Raw genomic sequence first — 24,575 nt, 5'->3', positions numbered from 1 at the left:
CCCCAGCTGGATGGGGCACCCAGGGCAGCGATTTCAGCCTTGTGTTTGGTACCCGGCCCAGCTCTTTGCCTGGTGCTGGCTACACCCTAAATGCTTAAGGAATGTTTGGAAGCTGGGATTGCTGGGGCTTTCCCTTTCCCAGAGTGGGGTTCCCCTCAGCTACCAGCATGAGAATCATCTAGAAGGGGCTGCTTACCCCCAGAGCTTCTGGACCAAGATCTCGGAAACTGGGTTCTCCAAAGGATGATTTGAGGGTGCCCTAAGATGGAAGAAACTTGGGGTGGGGGGTCTCAGGGGCCTGAGTTTCCTGGAGCCTGTTCCTGTGGCCACCCCATCTCTCTGCCTGGAGGTCTCTGGAGGACAGAAGCATTTTTTGGTGCCACGCTGTGTCCCTCCATTCCCTGCCCCCAGGGCACTGACTGGGTTGTGCAGAGACATCTTGGATCTCCTGAGAGATGGCTCCACCCAAGCCCACACAGACTTCCCTGAGTGTGTGTGTGGTGGGGGGGGGGGGGATGGGCAGGGCGTGTATATCTGAGCATGCGTCCCTCTTCTCTCGCACCCAGCTATTTCCTGCAGTGTCCCCCAGCGAACCCTCCTACCGCAGCCTGCTCCTGATCAACAAAGGCTCCATGCTGCTGACCTTCAACCTGGCCCCCAGAAGCAGCTCGGACATCTCCCTACGGCCCAGCTCGGGCCTCGTGCCCCCTGGGGCCCACCAGATCTTCCTCATCTCTACCTACCCCAAGGGCACCTCCTGGAAGCAGCATGTTTTCTACTTGCAGTTCAATTTCTGCCCCCAGTATCTCAAGGTAGGAGGCAGGGGTAGGGACTGGGTCCTCGGGAGGGGGCCATAGTCTGGGGCTTTCCTTTTCAAAGCCACATTCCGGGACTGGCCTCTAAAGCTCCCCTAAAGTAGCTCAGGGTCTATTCCTCCTCCAGGAAGTGGCACGGCAGGGAGAAGACCCCTCGGCCACATCTGGGAACAGCTATCCTCAGGGCGCTGCCTGTCCACCTTATGGGGTCGGGACAAGAAAAGAGGTGCAGAGGTCCCCAAGGAAGGACTGGGGGCAACCCAAGACTCATATCTGCAGGTGGTAGAAGGGTGTTTGGGGCCAGGGCAGGGAAAGGGCCCGGGGTGTTGGACCCATGTCTGGCCCATGAAATGGTCTGTACATCCTCTTTCAGTCCCTGAGTTCTTTTCCTTATCTCCTGGGTCAGTCACTACATACTCTGCCTTTGGCAGAAGCTGCCCATGCGCAGGCTGGTGGAGGGCCTTTTGCTGCCCTCTCCGAGGGAGAAAAGCTGCCCGCCCGTGACTTTTGGGGGAGCCAGGGCTGCAGGGTGACGTCAGGGCACCGTCCTCCCTTCACTGGCCCCAGGAGGTAAGCATGCAGAGCCGGGAGGAGCCGCTGCAGCTGAAGCTGGACACCTGTAAAAGCGTCTTCTTCAAGCCCACCTGGGTGGGTTGCTCCTCCACCAGCCTCTTCACCTTCCAAAACCCCTCGCGTCTACCTCTGGAGTTTGAGTGGAGGGTCTCCCAGCAGCACCGGAAGATGCTGGCCGTCCAGCCCACCAGGGGGATTATCCAGCCCAATGAGAGCCTTGTGAGTGCCCTGCCACACTGCCAAGGGCCAGAGGGAAGGGGCCCGTCACCCTCACCTTCACCATCGTCTCTTACGCATGCCTATCAGGGGGCAGGCTTACTTTCCCATTCAATCCACAGTCATTTCTTCCAGCCTTATGGGTCGGTATGATTGTTACCACACCCCCATTTTACAAAGAAGAATTGAGACTTAGAGGGGGAAAATAGCCATTTACGGAGACTGTGAATTAGGAAGTGCAAAGCTGGGACTTGAAGCAGGGTTTCTGATGTCAGTGCCCAGAAACGAGTCCAGTCTCCATCCCTGGTCCCCACAGTGGTGAGATCACTGGGAGATGGTGTGGAGCCAAATGGGTGGCTATCATTAAGGAGTGAGGAAGAGGGCTCATGGACGTCAAAGTGGCAGGTCCCTGGAGGGGGCACGGATGAGATCCAAACTAGCAGACTCCCATCCCTGGTCTAGGGCCTCCTAGTTGGGGAAACCAAACTTGAGCCAAGAACCACCAACACACGGTGTCTGTTAGAAGCCGGGGGTAGTAATCTGCAAGGCGAGAGACCACACAGACTTTGGAGTCAACCTCAAGAGTTCACACCCCAGCTCCTACCAAGCGCCCTCATCAGCTATGTGACCTTGGGCAAGTTACCCCACTTCTCTGAGTCTCCAGTTTCTCATCAGACAATGAGGCACTAAAATAATATCACTTACCTCGTGGGGCTAAGGGAGATAACATAGCACATGATGTGTGTAAGTGCCTGGCACGGGGAGACACTCAGAATGGGTTACCATAGCCTGATATTCTGCAGCGGGACCTTAGACGTCCAAGAGCCTGGGCAGGGGTTCCCAGAGACCCCCATGCAGGGCTAATCTCTGTGACCCCAGACGCTGACGTGGACCTTCAGCCCTCTGGAGGAGACCAAGTACCTGTTCCGAGTGGGGATGTGGGTCTGGGAAGCTGGCCTGCCCCCAAACACTAAGCCCTCCGCCACCACCCACTACATGCTCCGGCTGGTGGGCTTGGGCATCACCAGCAGCCTCTCCGTGAGTGGGAGGACCCCGGCGGGTAGGGGAGGGGGCAGGCAACCAGGGCGTATGCGGGAGGGAAGGCCCCAGGGTGTCTGAACGCAGGGGGTGGGAGTCTTCTGGCCCCCCGGCTCTCACCCCTGGACCTGCCCTTCCTTGGGGATTCTCTGAGGCCAGGGTTGGGAAAGACGGGGCCATGGTCCTGGGGGAGCCCCCCACCCTGGCCTGGCTGACTCTGGCCCTCAGGCAAAGGAAAAGGAGCTGGACTTTGGGAACGTGCTGGTGAACAGCAAGCAGACCAGGATGCTGGTGCTCCTGAACGATGGCAACTGCACCCTCTATTACCGCCTGTTCCTGGAGCAGTGCAGCCCTGAGGCTGTCGGCAATGGCCCCCTCGGTACTCAGGCCTGGGCGGGACTGGGCTGGGAGGCAGGCAATGAGGGGCGCTGGTTAAGACTGGTTAACCAGACCATGGTTTGGGGGCAGGCAGAGCAGGGCTTAAAACTTGGTGCTTCCACTTCCTAGATGTGTGGTGTTGCCGGGTGATTGTCCTCTCTGAGCCTCAGCTCCTTCATCTGTAAAATGGGGCTACTGGTGGCGCCTGCCTCACTGAGCAGCTAGGTGGCGCAAAGTGCTTAGCAGATGCCAGTGACACCAAGACACGTCCTCACACTGTCTTGATCTGGAGGAAGCACTCTGCTCCCCATTTCCTGGCTCAGGGCCTGCTCTCTAACCAGAGCAATGCTGGTCCAGGGGAGAGTATCTGGGGGGGAGCAAGAGGAAAGGCTGGACCTCTCTGGGCTGCACTGAGGGCCTCCTCTGCCCTTGACCCCACCCGGTCATTCCTGAGCAGCTCTGCAGCTGGGCCGCACAGAGGGGAACATGCCGCCCCGGTCCCAGGACACCATCTGCCTGACCGCCTGTCCCAAACACCGCTCCCAGTACTCCTGGACCATCAGCTACTCTCTCCTCTCCCACAGAGGTACCTGGGCCATCTGGCACGGAGAGTCAGGACCAGAGAGGAAAGGGGGAGGACTGTGTGACCAGGACTTGGGGTGGGAGGATGCCAAGGGTTCAGACAGAGCTAGCAGAGTGGGTGTGAGTGTGCCAGGGTGTGCCTTTGGGTGTCTGGTGAATATGCCTCATACCAACCACATCTGTATGTGTGGGTGTCCGTTTGTGTGTGCCTGAGCTGTGGAGGACTCAACGTGAAGAGCTGGGCGCTGTGCTGATTTACTGTGGGATCTTAAGCAAATCCTCAGCTGCCCTGGGCCTCAGTTTCCTCCTTCATAAAATGAGGTTGTTACCATCCTGCCCCGGGGCTGCCTGCTAGGAGCCCAGCACAGGAGAGTGGCTAAGAGTGTGGACTCCCTGGAATTGGATCCTGGCCTCAGCACTTATTAGCCATGTAATCTTAGCGACTTGCTTAACCTCCCTATGCCTCAGTTTCCACATCTGTAAAATGGGGATAATAATCGTGCACAGGCAAACCTTGAAAACATTATGCCAAGTGAAAGGAGCCAGTCACAAAAAGCCACACATTGTATGATTCCATTTATGTGAAACACCCAGAATAGGCAAATCTACAGAGACAGAAAGTAGATTAGTGGTTGCCAGGGGTGAACGGAGAGTGACAGCTACTTGGTACTGGGTTTCTTTGGGAAAGCCTGAAAATGTTCTAAAATTTGTGGTGATGGTTGCACAACTCTGAATATACAAAAAATATCACTGAATTGTATGTGTTAAAAGGGTTAATTTTATGGCATATAGATTATATCTCAATAAAGCCATTAGTAAGTATTATCAATAGTTTGAAAACAGTGCACAGTGGTGTTTACAAAGCACTTAGGACAGTGCCTGGCCCATAGAAAGTATCAGATAAAGTTTGGCTGTTGTTGGAAGTAACCCAGAGTCTGCCCCTGACAAGGGTCCTGGGACAGGTTTCCCGGGACCCCTGCATCCTCAGCCTGTACGTCCCGCCCCAGGGGAGCTGGGAGGTGAGCCCACCCCTCTCTCCCACACCGCTTTCCCCCAGATAACAAGGTTGGGGAGAAGCAGGAGCTGTGTCGCGTGTCCCTGATGGCCGTGTACCCCCTACTCTCCATCCTGGATATCTGCTCCATGGGCAGTGCCGAGGGCATCACCCGGAAGCACCTGTGGCGCCTCTTCTCCCTAGACCTGCTCAACAGTTACTTGGAGCACGACCCCACCCCCTGGGAACTCACCTACAGAGTGCCCACCCGGCACAGGTGAGGTGGGCCTGGGGGAGAGGCAGGGCCTGTCTGGGGATGTTCTTGGAGCTTTCCGTCCATGCCCTCAGCCCCAGGCCCTGTCCCAGAAGGGGCTCCCTATCTCCTCCCCAATTCCTGCCCATCCCCGGAGGAGCACGGAGAAGGCAGGGATGGGCTTGAGGTCTAAAGTGCTGACCCACCCCTGCCCCTGACTCCCAGATTCTCCAATTTCCCACCTGTGGGGAGATGGGTGCCAAGCCAGCCACCCCTGGAAGGGCCCCATCCTGTCCCCAGCCCTGTTTCTGAGACCATTTCTCTGCTCCACACAGCACCAGCCAGATCCCCTCTGTCTTCACCCCTCTGAAGCTCAACTTCAATTTTGGGGCAGCACCAATAGACGCCCCACCCTCTGTGGTGCTCCTGGCCCTGAAGAACAGTGGAGTGGTGCCCCTGGACTGGTACAGAGGGGATGCCCGGGGGACCCAGGGGACAGGGGCTTGGAGGCCTTCTCTTGCTGGTGGTAGCTCTGGTCGCCTGGTGTCTGTGAAGTGTGCCCCCCGCCCCCACTGATGGATGTAGAGGCCAGGGTGAGACTAGGACCGCCCAGCAGGACACCAGACCTGTCACTGGCTGAGTCGGGTCCACAGGCTCAGAAATGGTAGAATCACCCTATGGAGACTGGCAGGGTCATCTTCAGAGCTTAAGAAATGAGAAGTAAGCGTCTCGCATCTGCTGCACGCTAACCACTGGGCTTTATGAGCCTCTTCTCCGAGACTCACACCAACCCTGTGAAAAAAATCCCCCTCTGCTGACTCTTTCACAGATGGGAGGCTAAGGACTCAACCAAGAGCATTCAGCCATTAGAGGCAGAGCCAAGTTCAAGCCCAGATTTGTCCAACTCCAGAATCCCTGCCTACACTGGTTAGTCAGCAAGAAGCTGCGAGGTGCTCCTGCATCCCGGGCATTGTGCTAGGCGCTGGGGCAGCCCCGACAGAGCCCCAGGCCAATGGGGGCCGGGCCTGCACGGGGGGTGAGTTGAGGGTCTCTGGCAGGGAAGGACGGTGCTCTGCTGCCACAGCGCCGTTGTCAGGGAGATGACAGGGCTAAGCAGAGCCAGGTGAGCTGCAGGAAGGGTCGAGGCTGGCCACGGGGCAGGCTGCACTTCCCCAGTCACATGGGGCCCAGGCCTGAAGACCTGAGCCCGCCAAGCTGGGCCCTTCCTGTGCTTGGCTTTCCTCCCACTGGGGCCCCAAACTGGTGCCCAGTAAGCATCCTGTTTCCATGCCAGTGCCATTTCATTTTTCCCCTCCCTTCCTCTGCCACGCGCCTTGATTTCCTAGTAAACTTCCTTTTGATGACTTCCAACTTTGCTTGGCTAGATGGAGGTGAGAAAGAAGTGTCCCCATCTGGGTCAGGCTTAGGGGAGAGAGCCAGGGGCCCAGCCTGGGCATGGTAGTGAGTGGATAAGAGTGAACATATGCGGGGGTGGGGGGGCCTCTGTGATCTCAGGAACCTTCCTGCCTGAGCCGAGCCATGGGGTGCGTGTGGGTGAGGCTGGTGGGGGGCTGCATCCTCCGGGGTGCAGTGGTCACCCTGTACTCTCTGGGTTGTCCTGCGCCTCCCTGTGGTGGAGGATGCCGGGGGAGCTGATTCATTAAGCGGCTTCTGTGTGAGAAGGGCTGGGACTGGGAGTAACTCAGGGCTCCTGGCCCTGAGTGACTGGGAAGCTTGGCAGGCTGGTGGGGAAGGCCCAGGGCCCGCCTGGAGCTCGGGATCTGCCATTCCCTGGGTTGTCTGAGTGGCTGGGAGCCAGGCCCTGCAGCGCTCAGGAGTGGGGGCAGGAAAAGCGGCGCTGGCCCGTGTCCTGGTGTGGAGCAGGGTACTTTGGTGGATTGTGCATGCGTGTGTATTTGTTTAGGAGCAAGCCAGCTCACACTCTCTATGGAGAGGGTCCAGGTCGCTGGAAACTGGGGTGGAGGAAAGCCGGGCAGAGTGCCCACCGAGCTGGGCCGTCCATTGGGAGATCATTGGAGGTTCAGGAAGGCAGTCCGTGCTTGTTCCCGGATTCCAAACGCAGGGAACCTTCCTTGGAAGGCTTGACTTTCCTAGTCTTTCTGTGTTGTTGTGTTTCCTTTCAATTTCTTAGAAGGCTATTTTTGAAAATTCTAGCCGGGTCTCGGCTAAACTCATAAGGAACAGACTGAAGGTTTTATTCCTGCCAAGACCAGTAAGAAGTGGGGAGTGTGGACTTGGCCTGCAGGCAGCAGCAGGCAGGACAGAAAACCTGCCGTGCATTTAAGGGGTGATCCCTCACAGGCATCAGACACACGGGTTAACATCATCTGTTCCCTCATTCATTCATTAAGTCATTGGCTAAATGTTGACTGGGGCTTCCTAGGTGCAGGCTCCAGGCCCAGAGCTCAGAATAGCAATGCAGATGAGCCCAGGCCCTGACCTCCAGGTGGGGCGGACCAACCTTTTGGTGCAGGGTGACAAGTGCTGTGAAAGAGGCTTGTGCAGCCACTTGCCTCTGTTTTGGAAGTGGTAGGTGGGGGAGGGCACATGAGAAAGGCTTCCTGGAGAAAGCTACAGCCAAGCTAGACCTGCAGCCCAGGGAGCAGAGGCAGAGAGGCTGCGAAGAGCCTCCCAGACGGAGGGCCTAGCGCGGACATGGGTAAGAGAAGAGGGCACAGTGTGGCTGCAACGTTGATAGGGGGGCGGGCAGGGCCTTGGACTCCTTCTCCTTCTGAGAAGGATTCATGGCTTGAGGCAGGGGGACAGGTTGGCAGGCTTCCGCAGTCCGCAGCATTCTAAAAGATGCTGTCAAAATTCCTACAACAAAAGGTGGTAGCAATTTCTTCTCTCCCTACCTGTGTGCGAAGATGTCCGTTCTTTCTAAACTTACCAGCATTGGATGTAACTGTCATGATTCAGATGTGAAAATATTTAAGATTGATTCAAGGGAGTTTTGATTTGCATTTCCCAACTCCCCTTGAGCCTTTTCAGATGTGTTGGCTGTTTTCTTTCCCCCTTCTGGCTGTTCCCTCATCATAACCTCTGCCAGTTTTGAGGACAGTTCTGTGCCATCCCTCTGAGAGTTCAGGGATCCTTCTTCTCAGATTGTGACCTTGGGACCCCTTTGTCACTTATTTGGTCACCATTTAGAGTGCAGTATCTGCTTTAGTACAGCACCAGGCATTACAGGGGCACTAATTCTATGCCCAGCCTTGCTTTGGATTCAAGACTACTAGCCCTCTTGGGGACGCTTGGTTGGTGCTGCTGGCATTCCTAGGTGGCTCAAATGACCCTTCCTAACAGCTTGTCACACAAACCCCTCCAGGGTCCGTGCCCAGCTCATAGTGGCCCACATATATAAGCAGCACCCTGACCCCTGGCACCCACAATGGGAGCCCCAATCTCCACTTTCCATTTAGTCACCAGGACCCTGCTTCTGTTCCTGGGTTTGGGGGCCATTATGTAATGAGAATCCACAACTGCCGCGTTTGCCCAGCCATGCATGGGACAGCTTGCCTACTGGGAGATGAAGAGAAGGCCTCCATCCATCCTGCCTGGGGCTCAGAGCTCCTGCCTCTGTTCTGACTGAGAGGCTCCACCCCTTCTGCTTTGCACCCCTTTCCCAGGGCCTTCCTCTTCCCAAGTGACCAGCAGATCGACCTGGAGCTGTGGGCAGAGCAGGTGGAGTTTGACTGCACCGAGCTGCACCAAATGCGCGTGCAGGACAATTGCATATTCTCCATCAGCCCCAAGGCTGGGAGCCTGAGTCCTGGGCAAGAGCAGATGGTGGAGTTCAAATACAGGTGCTGCCCCCACCGCCTGCCCTGCACTTCCAGTCCTGGAGACCCCCTTCCCCCCGACTCCTGGAGGAAGCTGGCCTTGTACTGTGTGACTCCAGGGTACCCTGAGTGGCCACCACCCTGAGAAGGCCCCGCCTTCCCACCTGCAGGGGAGGTTTAATTTTCCTCTTGCCCCATCCCAGCTCAGGGGTTTCCACGTAGCTGCCCCCAAAGCCATAGGTGTGCCATGACCTCTTGTTCTCCCACTCGTACCAGGGTTCAGTAACTCATCCCAGACTCTCTCCTCCCTTCCAGCCACCTGTTCATTGGCACTGATCGCCTCCCGGTGCTCTTCAAGGTGTCCCATGGCCGGGAGATCCTGGTGAGGCCCAGCCCTGGTCCTGTCCTGGAAAACCGAGAGAGAGCCGTGCTCCCTAGAGAGATGGGGGTCCTGATCTCTCTGCTGGGTACTTCAGTTCCTCCCAGGGAAGGATGCTACTCACAGGCTTTCTATTTCCAGCTAAATTTCATAGGTGTGACAGTGAAGCTAGAGCAGAAGTACGTGCACTTCACCTCCACCAGCCATCAGTTCATCCCTGTCCCCATCGGCGACACACTGCCCCCGAGGCAGGTCAGTGGTCTACATTGTCCTGGTCACCAGGAGGCTTAAGTATTGATCTCTGTGTATCTGTATCAGCCCTTGACAGGATGACAAGGACCCTGCCCTCACTCTAAGAGGTGGGGTGGCAGGTTGAACCCCAAGACTGGGCAACTGGGAGAGACCCAAGGCGAGAGGCTTCAGCTTCTTGGCACTGGTGCTAAACCTTTTGCCAGGCCTCATTCCCATGCAAAAGCAGGGAGTTCCTTCCTCTAACACAGGGTTCTTCAAACTTCTTTGACCATGAGCCACACTAATATATTTTGGAAAACCCAATACATACATACACATACAACTGAAACAAAACAAATTAATACGTGCACCACTACATGCTAAGTACTCTGATGTTTTCTTTTTTATTTTATTCTGTTCCATTTTTTAAAATGTTTTATTTATTTTATTTTACTTATTTTTATTTTTGGCTGTGTTGGGTCTTCGTTGCTGGGCGCGGGCTTTCTTCTAGTTGCGGCGAGCGGGGGCTGCTCTTCGTTGTGGTGCGCAGGCTTCTCATTGCGGTGGCTTCTCTTGTTGCGGAGCACGGGCTCTAGGCGCACGGGCTTCAGTAGTTGTGACGTGTGGGCTCATTAGTTGTGGCTCACGGGCTCTAGAGCGCAGGCTCAGTAGTTGTGGCACACTGGCTTAGTTGCTCCGTGGCATGTGGGATCTTCCCAGACCAGGGCTCGAACCCGTGTCCCCTGCATTGGCAGGCATGTTCTTTTTTTTTTTTTTTACTTTGTGTATTAGAGATGCAAAATATAGCATTTACAAGTAAATAAGTAAATAAAAGAAAAAGAAAAAATAAACAAAATTCTGTTAGGATTTTAAATCCTATTTAAATTAATATGCCAAGTATAATTTTATACACAAACTCAATTACCTGTATATTTTATATTCCTTGAAAAAAAAGGAGGCACCTTCAAACCTGTAATAAATGTTTAATATGTCCAAAAAATGTATTTCGAAGTTTAAGCTTTGGTGGATAAATGGTTGTCTAGAACAGTGCCTTAAAATTTTTTTATTAGTCTTTTAGGCTTAATTAAATAAAAACTTTAATAAGGTTGGGAGGTAAGAAAACAAGATTTGTCATATAAAAAAAATTCAGTACTATAAGATTTTTATTTAACCTCTTTATCCTACATCTGATAGCCTTTCTCCCACACTGAAAATGTTGGTCCCCAACTGCATCAAAAGCAGGCAGGCATGTTCTTAACCACTGCACCACCAGGGAAGCCCTGTTCCATTTTTTAAATGCTGGACATGACCTGATAAATTGGTTTCATGACCTGCTTACTAATGGGTCTCTGTCACAGTTTGAAAATCACTGCCCCAAAAAGGGCATCTTTCTGGAGCGTGAAAAGCTAGAATGTAAATCCTCAAAGCTATAGAATTTTCTTTATTAATTGGAGGGAATCAGGTTCCTTTGTTCTGAAAATGTACATTGGAAATCTCCAAGAGAGGATATAGTATTTTCACAAACATCTCACCACTCTGAAATTTCTAACAATTGAGAAGCCCTTCTGTTTCTGGGAAGGGGCCTTTAGCCACTCAGCCTAGAGGCAGAGGAATGGGCTTCCTAGACCTGAGAGGGGGTCTCATAGCCCCGAGCTCTGCTCACTGCCTTACACCACCCTTTACGCCACTGGCTTCCCAGAAGCCCCACCTAGAATCCCAGACCCTCAAAAGAGAAGGCAAAGACTCACATGCCAGAGAGACCAGACCACTCCCCCATGGCCCTGAACATAGACAATGGAAAAGGCCCCCAGATCTGGAGAAGACCCAGTTGTACCTACAGCCAAACTCCACAACTGCAGCCAAGCTTCCTTTTTCATTCATAAGATGATGACAGATGGTGGCCTGGACCTGCAAGAGAGCAGAGGAAACAGAGAGAAATGAACAGATTTAATTTACACTTTGAAGACAAAATCACTGGGACTTGCTGGGGATTGGATCTGGGAAGTAAGAGAAAGGAATGGATGAAAAATGTATTAGATTCCTAGTTTGAGCCACTGGAAATACGTAGTGCCATTTGCTGAAACAAGATACACTGGGGGAGGAATAGGTTTTAGAGTGAAGAGTTTGGTTTTGGCTGAATTTAAGAGGCCTATGAGACAACCAGGAGGAGTTGTTTAGTAGTAGTTGGATACCAGGTCTGAAGCTCAGAGGGTGGTCCAAGCTAGAGAAAGAACATCAGCACATTCAGGAGTGGGTGCTGAGAAAGATGAGGGGGCTGGACCTAAAGCCAGACAAACTTTATTCTCACTGTCTTCCTTTTTCTCATCTCTAACACGGAGGCTTGGACCAGAAGATCTCTGGTTTCAGGCAGGCCGTTCTGTGATTCCCCAACGTTGGAGTTAGTCTTGGGGAGACCTCATATCTTCCTTGTGCTCCCTTATCTGCCTTTAAGCACAACTACCTCTAATGGCAGACATGGAAAGTGGCAGTCTCACAGGTAGTTAGAATGAGAGCTTAGAAAACGATGAAGGGTCTGGATGGTGCATGCATGGACATTTCCCTAAATTCCAACACTAGGGACACAAGCATTAGTGTCCCCTTATACCTTGACTAAGGTAAGTTGAGAGCAAATAAAATAAGAATTACAGATTATACTAAAATGTCACAGGCTGAAAATACAGTTATATACTTCTTGGGTGATCAAGCCATAAGGGAAATCAGAGGTATTTAAGGGAGCTCTGGGACTGTAAGGGTGACGTCACGGGGCTCAACCTGCCCTCCCACAGTGGACACAGAATCCCAGGCTCTCTGAATTGCAGCCCTGAGCTGGTGTGGAGATTTCCCTATTCCTTCCCCCGGCAGATTTATGAGCTGTATAACGGTGGCTCGGTGCCCGTGACATATGAGATCCAGACCAGCATCCTGTCGCAGGTTCAGGAAAAAAATTTTGATCACCCCATCTTCTGCTGCCTCAACCCCAAAGGGGAGATCCAGCCAGGTACAACTGCTCTTGTCTTCTGGATCTTCTCACCTATCGAGGCCAAGACCTACATGGTGAGCAGCAGCCTGGGCTAACACGGGCTTGGGGAGGGGGTTGGAGGTGGCCTCCCCAGCAGGCCTTGCTCTGACCAGTGCCTTCCCCCACCTTCCTAACTTCCCAGGTGGATGTGCCCATACACATCCTGGGATGGAACTCAGCCATCATCCGCTTCCAGGGAGTGGGCTATGACCCTCACATCATGGGCGACACAGCCCCATTCCACAACATCTCCTCATGGGACAATAGCTCCATCCACTCGAGGCTGATGGTTCCTGGACAGGTAGGGGGAAGGGAGCTGGGAAGGCCTGAGGCCTAGGAGGAGACTGAGGGCCCAGGGTGTCCACTGCACAGGGATGGGGAGGCTGCGAAAGAAGAGACGGAGTTGAGAAGGGAGGGATACAGAGGTGAACCTGGAAGCAGCCCTCCTCCAGATTTAGGAGGCAGCACCAGCTCCATGAGAGGCTTACCCTGCCACCTAGTGCCCACAGGTGTTCCTGCTCCGGCCACTCCCCCTGCTGCAGGGCCCTCCACCCGCCCTTGCCTCTGGGCATTGGGATGGGGCTATTGAAAGGAGTAGAAAGAAGCTCTGCCATTCTAGGGCTCTGAGATATTATCTTCACATAGAACAGTCTCTCCCCTGGACCTAGATGGATTTTGCTGAAATATCTAGGGTCAGTAACACTACCTTTAGTTCACACACTCTTCACTGTTGGGAGGTCTGACACATCCATCCATTTCCCCACTGATCCACATGCCTGTTTATTCATCCATGTATCTCTCCATCCATCCATTCACCCACTTCTCCATCCATCCATCCACGCACTCATCCAGTTACTATCCACCAATACATCTGCCTGTCCACTCTTCCACTCCTACCCTCTTTGGACTCTTACTGAAGGATGAGTACTGTGGGGTCACAGAGAAGAGCCAGACAAAGTCTCAGCTCTGGAGGCACTCAGGGTCTAGACAGAGAGAAAGTGCCCCTTACATGGCCTCAATCTTTCCAGATACCCCTACAACACAGCTCCTGCTGTGTGCCCAGTGAAGATGCCAACAGCTGATCACCTACTAATTTACAACTATCCTTCAGAGACTCAAATTTTGTTGGCTTTAGTTCTGCCTTCTCTAAGCGAATTCTGATTTCTCAGCCCTTCCAAACCTATTTTAATGGTCAAATCATAGGCTTTAGAGTGAGACTTCCAGGGTTTATCCCAGCTGTGCCTGTGAGAGACCTTTGGAAAATTATTTATGCTCTCTGAACCTTAGCAGCACATCTATAAAGTGAAGATGATAGTAGTACCTATATATAGTAGTGGCCTATATATTGGGCCACTGTGAGGATCAAATGCATGTCAGTTGCCTACAGTGGTACCTGGCCTGTTGAAAGCACGCAGTGACTGGTAGTGGTTGCTATGCTTAGTATTTCTTCACCTCCCAAAGCTGCTGTTGTGTTGTCTCCACCAACAGAACGTCTTCCTGTCCCAATCTCATATCTCCCTGGGAAACATTCCTGTGCAGAGCAAGTGCAGCCGCCTGCTGTTCCTCAACAACATCTCCAAGAATGAGACAATTGTCTTTGTCTGGCAGCAGAAGGCTCTGGACTTTGGGGAGGTGAGAGTTCCCTGTGTTTGCAGAATCAGAACCTCCAGAGGGGCTCTAGACTCACCCCATCCCATCCCACCCCATTCCACTCTATCCCATCCCATCCCATCCCACCCCGTCCCATCCCCTATCCCATCTTGTCCCATCCAATCTCTGTGAAGCTCCAGAGACTCCTTCCCAAAATAAATAGGTGTCTGTGAGTCCTATGAGAGGAAAGGTGGCTCCCGAAGAGACGATCCCGTTTGTGGTGACCCTGAAGGCCTCAGTGCATGCCAGCTTCTATAGCATGGACCTGGTATGCAAGGTAGGATCAGCCTTAGAGAGAAGCTGGGATGGTGCACAGCTCCTAGTCTTGAGGTGTGGGGTGGTCTGTGAGATCCCCAGACCCCCAGAGAGAGGCAAAGGCCAACCTCTGGAAGAGTGGAGGGCCCACAGCACAGGCCCAGGCCAAGGCCCTCCAGACCTTGGTCTTCTCTCTCCTTGTCCTGAGCCACAGGTGTACCGGCAGAAACTCCTGAAGCAGTACCATAAGGAACTGCAGGAGTGGAAGGACGAGAAATTGCGGCAGGAAGTGGAGTTCACCATCACAGATAGGAAAGCAAAGGTGAGGAGGGCAGGGTGGGCTTTGAACACCACAGAGCTTTCTGATTGGCCTTGCCAGAGGGGACAGAGGTGGTGGTCAGAGGTGGTCCTAAAAAACTGGTCAGCCTGACTTAAGAGATTAGATTTCTTTCATTAGGCTAAGCATAGCACATCCCCAAGAGACTCTCTGGATTCTGAAAGCTGGCTGACCATTCCCTGCTTCATGTAGCCTGTATTTAATGAATACCTACCTGGTGCTGGGCACTGGGGACCCAGGGGAAACCAGGCAGAGCTCACCTTCTGATGGAAGAGAGTGTGGCGTAGTGGTTTCAGGTACAGGCTCTGGAAACAAATTGCCCGGGTTTGTTTCCTGACTTTGATGATTTCTTGCTCTGTGATCTTAGTCAAGTTATTTAACCTCTTAGTTCCCTCAGCTGTATAATGGGGGGTAATATGACATCTGAGACTGGCTTCAAGATAATCCAGAGATGGGGTATAGATGAGACAAAATTGGCCATGAACTGCTAATTGTTGAAGCTGAGTGGGGGGTAATGGAAGATTCTTTGTAGCCCTCTCTCCACTTTTGTATACTTTTGAAATTTTCCATATTAAGAAGGTTAAAAAGGGAGTTCCCTGGTGGCCTAGTGGTTAGGATTCCGGGCTTCCACTGCCACGGCCCGGGTTCAATCCCCGGTCAGAGAACTGAGATCCCACAAGCTGTGCAGCATGGCCAAAAATTAAAAGGTTAAAAAGAAAAGTTGTTAAAATATTTTATTTTATTTTTTTAAAATTTACTTTATTTATTTATTTTTGGCTGCATTGGGTTTTCGTTGCTGCGTGCGGGCTTTCTCTAGTTGCGGCGAGTGGGGGCTACTCTTCGTTGCGGTGCGCGGGCTTCCCATTGTGGTGGCTTCTCTTGTTGCGGAGCATGGGCTGTAGGCGTGAGGGCTTCAGTAGTTGTGGCACGCGGGCTCAGTAGTTGTGGTTCACAGGCTCTAGAGCGCAGGCTCAGTAGCTGTGGCGCATGGGCTTAGTTGCTATGTGGCATGTAGGATCTTCCCAGACCAGGGCTCAAACCCGTGTCCCCTTCATTGGCAGGCGGATTCTTAACCACTGCACCACCAGGGAAGCCCCAAAATATTTTAAACTGTGAATAAATTGTTATCTGCTTTGTGGCACTGCTGCGAGGATTAAATGAGTTAATGCATGTAAAGTGCCTACAACAGTGCCTGACACCCAGTAAGCACTCACTAAACATGGGCTATTACTATTTATGCAGGGCAGACTGATAATAAATTATTCAAAATATCCACCTTGGATCCTCCTCCCCACGGTTGCATTCTTTTTTTTTTTTTTTTTGTCTGCGTTGGGTCTTCGTTGCTACACACTGGCTTTCTCTAGTTGCAGTGAGCAGGGGCTACTCTTCGTTGTGTTGCTTCTTATTGCAGTGGCTTCTCTTGTTGCGGAGCACGGGCTCTAGGCACACGGGCCTCAGTAGTTGCGGCGCACAAGCTCAGTAGTTGTGGCGCACGGGTTTAGTTGCTCTCCGGCACGTGGCATCTTCCCCGACCAGGGCTCAAACCCGTGACCCCTGCATTCGCAGGCGTATTCTTAACCACTGCGCCACCAGGGAAGTCCCCACTGTTTCATTCTTGCACCTCGATCACCCCTGTGTACTCCACACTGAACCCCCAGGGAGACACTACTCCCCTCTGAACCTCTGGCCCAACTGTGAAGGCAAATCATGTCTTGAGGGCTATGGGAGAAGGGAATTCTGAATTAAGGCTTAATAAGGGAGGCTGTTTCCTTAGCAAGCCAAACCACAAAGCCAAACCAGACAAGTACCCTTGGGGCAGCCTGCATTGTTTGGTGGCATCTCCATGTCTTTCCTTTAGTTAGGTAACCAGATTTTCCATGTCTGCAGGCAGCACTTCCCTAGAGAAGGTTCTGGAAGAGGGTGTGGCTGGGAGTTGGGCAGAACCAAGAGGGCAGCAGGTGCTGACATTGATTTCAGGCCCTCCATGGGTCAGCAGGAAGGGGAGGAAGAGGGGAGTCCCTCTAAGCCTCTTACATCCTAAGCAGGGGTCTCTTTGCTTCCACAGAGAAGGGCATATTGTACAGCTTGTGAACCTGTGAGGAAGTACAGGGTGAGGACGTAAGCCCAGGCCTATCTCCTTGGGATAACTTAAGAGGATCCTTGCTTCCTCTCCAGAGATACCTCCAACCTCTGGTCTAGTCTCCTGGAAGGGAGGGATGAAAGTGCCAATGGATGGGGATGAAATGCCAGGGGTGTCACAAAAAACCTGGTTGGGGGGCTAGGGACCCATCAGTGATGGGAATGCAGTCCCTAAGCCCCTGTCATCCGTGCCTCCCCTTTCCCAAAGACACTGCCCCCCATCAAGAACCAGTGGTGTCTCAACTGGCCAACCAGCTGGAACCTTAAGATCGCGAAGGAGGAGACACACTGGCCATGCCCCCAGCCGCCCTCACCAGGGATGCTCAGCTTAGGCCTCACTGCCCGCGCCCATGCCACCGACTACTTCCTGGCCAACTTCTTCTCTGACTTTCCCCGCCACTTCTTGCACCGGTGAACTCTCAGGGAGGGAGGGGTCTGCTTTCTCTGCTCTCTGCCACCCTCCCGCTCTAGAACAGGACTGCCCAGACCTAACCCTTGCTGAGGGCTTGGAGCACGTGCGGCATCACTGGGACTTCTGGGGCACTGCGGGGCCCAGAATGTCCCCATTACTGTTAGGCCCTTATGAGGAGGGGGCAAAGAGCCAGAGCCCCTGGGGAACCCACTTAGGCCTCCCTGCCTCCCCTCCTTCCTTCCCTTTCCAACTTGGAGCCTCTCCAGGTCCTTTGCCGACTCTGAGAGTTGGGCTTGGTTCCCCAAATGCAGTAGCACTATGTTGGGTTAAGGCTGGGGGCTGCCCCAGACTCACCTATGTCCTCATGACTGGGCAGCCACTGTCACTGCTCATGCCCCCAACCCCAGCGTGGTGGCTTGCCCAGGCCACTCAGAATGCCATGGCCTGCCCCAGGGAGCTGCCAAAGAGGAAGTACCCCGGGGAGGAGTCGGAGGCTGGTGAGGAAGAATCCCTGGACAAGTGGGCCCCTGTCTCCAAGCAGGAGAAGCAGCTCCTGACTGACTGTCTCACCACCATAATCAGGTGACCACCCACCCCCTAAATGCTCACCCCTCCATCTCCCTAGTTCATTCGTCAATTCTGGGTCCACCCAAAGCCCCTGAAATCCCAGCCCTTCCTTTCCTGAAAGATAGAACTTCCTCACAAGATCCTTCCACTGGTGGTCCCAGGCCCTCCAGGATGGTACAGCTCTAATGGAGATGGCTGGAGGGATCCTCAGGGCTGGGTCCCGAGTTCTGCCTTGTCATGGCTGGTAGATGTGGTCTGGAGCCAGTTCACTGTCTCTCCAGGGCTCTCATCTGTGTAGCTCTGACATCCTGGCTCTTCCTCTACCATATAATATTCACCTTTAAGAATCCACGGGGCCCAGAGATGCCTTTTTCTAAAGAAGGAATGGGAGGGAGCAACTGATCAGGGGCTCCCCTCCCCGCACTTAGCACATGTTTGTGGACACAGTAGTCAAGAACCACCCCTTGGGGAACCCTGAAGCCAGAGCCCCCCACAGGGGGCTGCAAGGCCTCTCAGTGAGGACCTTCTCCTCCTCCCTGCCACCCAGGGGTCTGCTAGAGGACAAGATCTTCCATGAGGCTGTGGACCGAAACCTGGTGGAGCAAATGCCTTACTTCTGCCAGTTCTGGAATGAGCAGTCGGCAAGGTTCATGGCCCAGAACAGCAGCCTGCACTTAGTGCCAGCCATGTCTCCGTCCTCCAACAGCTCTGAGGTCAGCAAAGACAAAGAGGAGGAGGAAGACGAACGGAGGCTGAGGAAGAAGGAAGAGGGGGAAGAGGAGAAGAAGGACAAAGGGGAAGAGGAGGAGCTGGAGGAGGAAGAGGAGGAACAGGTGGAGGAGGAGATGGAAGAGGAGAAGGAGATGGAAGAGGAGGAGCTGCAGGAGAAGGAAGAGAAGTTGCCCTGGACGGAGATTAAGCCCACGCTGCAGCCCACGTCCCAGGAGTCCCTGAAATGGCAGTGGCAGCAACAGCTGAAGGTCTTACTGAAGGAGAAGCAAGAGCAGGATGAGAAGGAGGCCATCAGCCGGTAAGCAACCAGAGCGAGGTGAGGGTTTGGGGTGGGGGGGTCAAGTGCAGAAGGATCCTAGGAGGCAATGGTGTGCTGGGGCTCTACCTGTGTGAGCTTCTCTTTCCAACTCAGTGTTCATTGACATCACTGTTGGACGCTTAAGACCTCAGTGGGAATATTTACGAAATGGTGATCCAAGCTTTAATTTTCTTCTCCAAGAGCAGACTATTAACATTTACCATCACACCACTTCCAGGAGGGTGATTATAGTCGTCGAAGTCTCTTAAATGAGTTTTTAGAGCCAGGAGAAAAGTACCACCTCTTCTTGCACCGCCTTTCCCTGGGGCTGCTCTGTGGCTTTCTGTCCGTGGTGGGATTCCCCAGGAGTCCCTTCTGCACCGTCCCATCGCTCGATGCCTTTCCCCAACCCTGGCCCTGGGATGGGGACTCCGATTCCCTGGGTTCGAATCCCACCACGTGTACCAGCAGCGTGACGTTTGGCAACTTGGTCTGTTTAAGCCGTAGTTTGAACGTCTGTAAAGTTGGAACAAGGATGCCTCATAGTGTTGGGAGGGCGGGGAGTTAAAGTGAGAATCCACGTAGAGCACGCGGCAAACGATACACCACAGAGGAGGCCAGCGGAGAACAGAGAGCGCGGTCAGTGGCGGCGCTGACCCCGGCGCCCCCGCCTCCCGCCCCGTAGGCTGCCGGCTTTCGTTAGCCTGCAGGAGGCGCTGCTGGAGAACGTGATCCAGAACATCCTGGTGGAGGCGAGCCGCGGGGAGGTGGTGCTCACTTCGCGGCCACGCGTCATCGCCCTGCCGCCGCTCAGCGTTCCCAGGTTGGGGGGCCCGGGCCAGCGGCCGCTGGAGGGGTGCGAGGGGCTGCAGGGGCGGGCAGGCTCGGCGGGAAGCCTCTCCCCGACCCCACTACCTGGGGCTTTCTGTCATCCAGGATTCTGACTCCTGACTCGCTGCCGGCGGCGTCCCCGGGGCCGCAGCAAGCGGAGATGCCCGGCTCGATTGAGCCGCCCCCCACCAACTGTTTGCAGACGCCAGCGCCCACCCTCTCCGACTTGCAGCTCTAGGTTCCTCCCGCCCCCCTCTCCATCACCCCACAGTAAAGCATCTAGCTTTTTTTCTATATCTGCCTTGACTTTATTTCCCCGACGCGACAAGAACTCGCGCGCGCGGTCTGAGAGGGACAGATGGTGGAAGCGGCCAAGGTGGACCGCCTAGACTCATTGGAGACTTAGGGGCTGGGAGGTTGCGCCTCTCCACTCCACTCGGCAGCTGGGCAAGAGTTCTTGCTGCTCGCTGCCAGGCGCTGGACCTGGTCTGGCCAGTGGAGGGCGCTTCGGGCGGGGCCTGGCTGGCCTTTGCCCCAGCAGAGACGGGTGGACAGGAGCCGAGCGCCAGGCCTGGTCTGCGCAGCAGGTGGCCGCGGAGCAAGGTCGCCACCCCTACCCTTTCCCCGCCGCGCTTGCTCTGAGGCTCGGCCCTTCCACCTCTAGCTTTTTCTCAGCATCTGCCGGGCTCCCGGGACTCTGCTGAGGTTGGGAAGAAAGGGAAATCGAGGCACTTCGCGGAGGGCCAAGAACTAGACGCTGGGGTGCGGGTGGAGATCATCGCTAGACAGCGGGCCACAGTCCCTACTAAACGACTCCCATCGTGAATCTGAATCCCCAGACCAGGGGATGTCCCACTTTCCCTAGGACACCCACCTCCGGTTCCCCCTAACCTCCGCCTGGCAGCCTCTGTCCTCGGCTCCTCCCCCCCTCTCCCCGAGGCAGGTGGGTGGAAAAGTGACATCTGGTGTTGTTCCAGAGGCGCCCAGGTCCCCGACACCCCCCCTCCACCGCCACCGCCAAGGCCTCGGAGGAGCTCCGGCCCCAAAGCCTAGGCGGGGGCGGGGAGAGGGGCGCTCCGCCTCCTCTGAGTCAATATTTGCCCCGAGCAAACGGGCGCCCGGACAGGTGTGAGTGTGTGTGTGCGTGTGTGTGTGTGTGTGTGTGTGTGTGTCTAGGGGCGGGGACTGAGTAGGCCGTATAAAGCGCGCTGAGCCGGGGCTCCGGCACAAGCTCCGGGGCGTGCGCTGGGGACCAAGCCAGGCAGGGCCCGGCCGGGTAGAGGGTTGCCAGGAAGGGAGGGGCGGGCCAGGTGCGCACCTGTAGTGGCCACTGCGGCCGCCGACGTGTCAGCCGCAGACGCGCGCCGGTGAGGGCGGCAGCTAGCGGAGTGCTGTGCCGCACTGCGCTCGCCGAAGACCAGGACCAGGAGACCACCGAGGGCCACAGCCTGGCCCCGGGCCCTCCGCTCCCGCCCCGCGACGAGCCCCTCGCACAAACCGGACCTGAGCGTTTTGTTCGTTCGGCTCGCGTGAGGCAGGGGCGGCCTCTCAGCACCCGCCCGGGGGCCCGGCCCGATCGCCACGCAAGCACCTGTCGCCGCCGCCGCCGCCATAAGGGTCGGAGAGGCTGTGCGCCGCTCCCCGGGGAGATCCGGCTCCCATCCGGCCCCGCCCGCCCTGCCTGGTCCTGCCCGCAACTCCTGGGCTGCCCGGCTCGATTCCGGATAATACGGGCCGGCCGAGCAGGCTCCACCGGGTGGCATGGGGGGCTGTGGGCCTGGTCAGGAGCCCTTCCGGAGGTGAAAACCCTGCTTCTAGTCCGGCTCTGTCCCAGCGACTTCTGTGGCCTTGGGCAAGTCATTTCATGGCCTCTCCTCGGGCTTTCCTCCAACCCCCATCCCCCATTTGCGCAATGAGGGGGGTTGGTCTGGCCTCCCACATGGGGCCCATCAGTCCCCATATCCTAGTTTCTGGGCTTTAGCAATACTTTTGAGGCCCCTGACTTGGGAAGTTTGAGGCTCTCAAGGGGTTGGAACAACAGCTATGAGGTGTGGAAAATCTGGGTGGGGGGAGCTAGAATCACAATGGATCAAGTCCAGCTCCTCCACATATCTTTGGCTGACATCCTGAGGGTTCACTCCCTGCCATCTCCTTGACCCATCCTTCAGTCTTCCCATGTTCAAGACAGACAGACTGATAGAAAAGGACAAACATGGGGTCCGGTAGCCCTTGCCTGATGGGGTTCCCAGGCACTGCAGCTCACTGCCTTTCCCAAACTTCATAATCCCAAGGCCTCTTGTTTCAGTCAGCTGGAGGTGGGGTAGGTCTGAGTGGCCCTCAGATTAGGTGGGAGTCCATGGGTCATTAGCCACAACCCAAACCTAGGACAGACCACCCCCCTTTTCAGTGACTCAAAGTGTTAAGATCTGACATGGGGGAGGAGGATGAATATTGCCTAGACCCCTGGCCTCCTGCTTGGAGAGCCTAGAACTGAGGCCTGGGGTCAGTCTGAGCTCCCAGTTGAGTCTCTGCCCTGTGATTCCAGGTGTACTCCATTCCACCTCCCAAAACTGATGGTGATGCTGAGCCAGCCCCAGAGGGAAGGGCCAGTTGTAGGTCAGGGGTGGAAGGAGGGCTCCTTGGACAGCAGTAAGGAGCCCAGTTTCCCCTAAGGGTGAGGAAGCATTATGGGGAGGGACTGTACCCCACACACCCAGGCCGAGGCAGTCCCCAGGGAGATGGGAATGAGGGTCAGGAGTCACTGTTCCCTTCTGACTCCAATTTGGATGTTCCTGGGGGTGCTGGCTTTCCCCCTCCACTTTCCCCCCACTTCACTGCCACCCCTCACCCAACTACCCGCAGGCTCCACAGGATCTGCTGAGTCCTTGGCACAGAGAAAGGGAGGGGGAGGGGATGAGATGGCTCTGACAGATCCCAGGCAGGTCTGGGGAGAGGGCGGACTGCAGGCTGGATCTACGTGCAGCAGCCTGGGGCATGAGGGTGAGGGGAAGTCCATGGGCCCCAGGCTGGGTGTGTGCAGCCCCTATCCTGGCCTCCCTGACCAGGCTTCTGTCCTGGGCCCAGCCTGGCACTGATTGATTTGCCTGGCCCTGGTGCTGGCACATCTTCCCTGTGTCTTTGAGGGCTTCCTCTCCCCTCCCCCAGTCATGGAAGGTGGCTAGAGCACTCCCCTTCTGGCTAGGATTCCAGATTCTGGGGCTGCACAACAAAGAGGTCTCCCCTTGGAATGACCACCCCCCAACACACACGCACGCGCACATACACACACAAACACACACACACACACACACAGAGCAGTCCTGGGGGCGGGGGTGAGAAGAATGAGGCCACCAGTGGGCTGGGGTCTGCCCTTGTGACAGAGAGCCACTGCCTCTTCCCCCGCTGGCGGGGGCGGCAATTTCCCCAGACCTCCACCTCCCCCATCCCTTAGACCCGCGTTTCCTGGACCTGGCTGGGGATCTGGCCTCTCCTCCAGGTCCATCCTCCCCTGCCTGGCCAGGGGCGGAGTCTCCAGGCGCCAGGCAGCCCTGCAGGTGCAGGGCTTGGGGAGGGGGGTGTTCAGCAGCTGGTGTTCGAGGCGGCCCCCACCCCCTCCCCCTTCCTGCTCAAGGCGGAGCCTGCTTCCTCTCATCCCTGTCAGCACCCTGAGCGGGGGAGGGGACAGGTAATGGAGGAAGCGGAAAAAGGGAAAGAGCGGTTGGAGTGTGGCTGGCCATAGGCGGACCAGCAAACTGCCCATGAGAAATGGAGAGGGGAGAAGGATGAGCAAGAGGGTGGAGAATCCAAGCAGAAGCACAGAGGGACAGACAGAGGGTGCAGCCCAGAGGGTGTGGAAGATTTCAGGGTCCAGACAGGCTGCAGACACCGCCCCCCCCAACCCCAGATTGTGAAAGTGAGAGCTAGAGAGAGACCAGAGATACACAGAGGCAATGTGAGATAACAAGGGATGTACACTCCGGAGAGATGGGATTTGAAGACGTTGGGTCAGAGGTCAGGGTAACCAGGGATGGAAGAGACAGTGTGGGCAGGGGAAGGGGGAGGCTATGTGAAAACAGCCTCCATCCCACCCCACGTCGGGATGGGGAAATTACCCACAACAAAGGAGAAAGAGGTGGCTTCTATGTGACCTGCAAACGTGAGCCAGGGCTGGAAGTAGAGGTGATACCCCTAACTTGGGAGACCCATCTCTCCCCATTAAAGGGCAGAAGGTGAAGAGGGACAAAGCTCAGGCCACGTGAGTAGTGAGGGACATGGATCTGACTCCATCTCTCCCGCTTTCTCTCTTGGCCACAGCTGGACAGACAGCTGTGGCAGCTGCCCTGGCCCCACTACCCACCTGCTGATTCTGGCCCAGCCGTGGAACTTCTGGGTGTGGAGGCTGCCCAGGGTCTATGTAAGAGTGTGGAGACCTGGGAATGGAGGCACCGGGGGGCGGGAGGGTTTGCACACAGGCGCTAATCCCCAATCCAGCCAAGGCAGAAGCAGAGCCTCACTGACCTTCTCGGAGATTAGTCCCCATGACGACAGTGGCAACTCACCCCCTCATTCGGGCTAGGCCAGGTGTGTGTGAGAAAAGTGGGAAGTGGGGAGTGGGGGTGCAAGCAGAGGCTCGGTGGGGAGGGAAGGGAGCCTTCCTGAGGCATCACAGGATCACAGGAGTCAGGGCTGGGAGGCCCTTCCAGGATCAGCAGTTAGCTTAGTTTTCAGGTACAAAACTGTGGCCCCAAGATGGGGAATGACCTGCCCAAGGCCACATATGGACCCAGGAAAAGCACCGGGACCAGAAGTCAGGTCTCTGGTTCCACCCAGACAGCAGAGATTTGAACAAAAACAAAGGAAATTGGGATACCCCCCGACCCTCCCCAACTGAGCTCATCAGTAGAGCGGCGCTAATGGAGTGAAGCAGGAAGGCTCCCCATCCTGAATGCTAGGCTGGCTTCTCGGGACAGGGGATGCCGCTATGCCTGCTACCCGACTCCTCCCTACAACCCAGCCCAGCCCCGGGGGGACAGGAAGAACAAGGCAGCAAAGCCAGTTACAACCACGACAGTAACA

The 24,575-nt window shown here is 55.3% G+C and overlaps 1 protein-coding gene across 1 annotated transcript in view; it reads left to right on the top strand.

Moving 5' to 3' along the window:
• CFAP65 (cilia and flagella associated protein 65) overlaps positions 1-19,737 on the top strand; it is a 39,391-nt gene extending 19,654 nt beyond the window's left edge. Inside the window, exons 12-32 of the mRNA XM_036857670.1 lie at positions 567-812; positions 1,383-1,607; positions 2,484-2,642; positions 2,871-3,021; positions 3,478-3,606; positions 4,660-4,873; positions 5,185-5,313; positions 8,497-8,673; positions 8,965-9,031; positions 9,170-9,280; positions 12,122-12,313; positions 12,421-12,579; positions 13,767-13,910; positions 14,092-14,205; positions 14,398-14,505; positions 16,586-16,630; positions 16,868-17,070; positions 17,525-17,653; positions 18,186-18,668; positions 19,354-19,491; positions 19,605-19,737. Of these exons, the coding sequence (XP_036713565.1) occupies positions 567-812; positions 1,383-1,607; positions 2,484-2,642; positions 2,871-3,021; positions 3,478-3,606; positions 4,660-4,873; positions 5,185-5,313; positions 8,497-8,673; positions 8,965-9,031; positions 9,170-9,280; positions 12,122-12,313; positions 12,421-12,579; positions 13,767-13,910; positions 14,092-14,205; positions 14,398-14,505; positions 16,586-16,630; positions 16,868-17,070; positions 17,525-17,653; positions 18,186-18,668; positions 19,354-19,491; positions 19,605-19,737 (3,456 nt within the window). The remainder of the gene's footprint in view (positions 1-566; positions 813-1,382; positions 1,608-2,483; positions 2,643-2,870; positions 3,022-3,477; positions 3,607-4,659; positions 4,874-5,184; positions 5,314-8,496; positions 8,674-8,964; positions 9,032-9,169; positions 9,281-12,121; positions 12,314-12,420; positions 12,580-13,766; positions 13,911-14,091; positions 14,206-14,397; positions 14,506-16,585; positions 16,631-16,867; positions 17,071-17,524; positions 17,654-18,185; positions 18,669-19,353; positions 19,492-19,604) is intronic.
• The last annotated feature ends 4,838 nt before the right edge of the window (positions 19,738-24,575 follow it).

Source organism: Balaenoptera musculus, chromosome 7, assembly GCF_009873245.2.
Source record: "Balaenoptera musculus isolate JJ_BM4_2016_0621 chromosome 7, mBalMus1.pri.v3, whole genome shotgun sequence".
Taxonomy (NCBI): Eukaryota; Metazoa; Chordata; class Mammalia; order Artiodactyla; family Balaenopteridae; genus Balaenoptera; species Balaenoptera musculus.
Note: the sequence above shows the minus strand (reverse complement) of the source record. Positions and strands in the feature narration are given on the sequence as shown.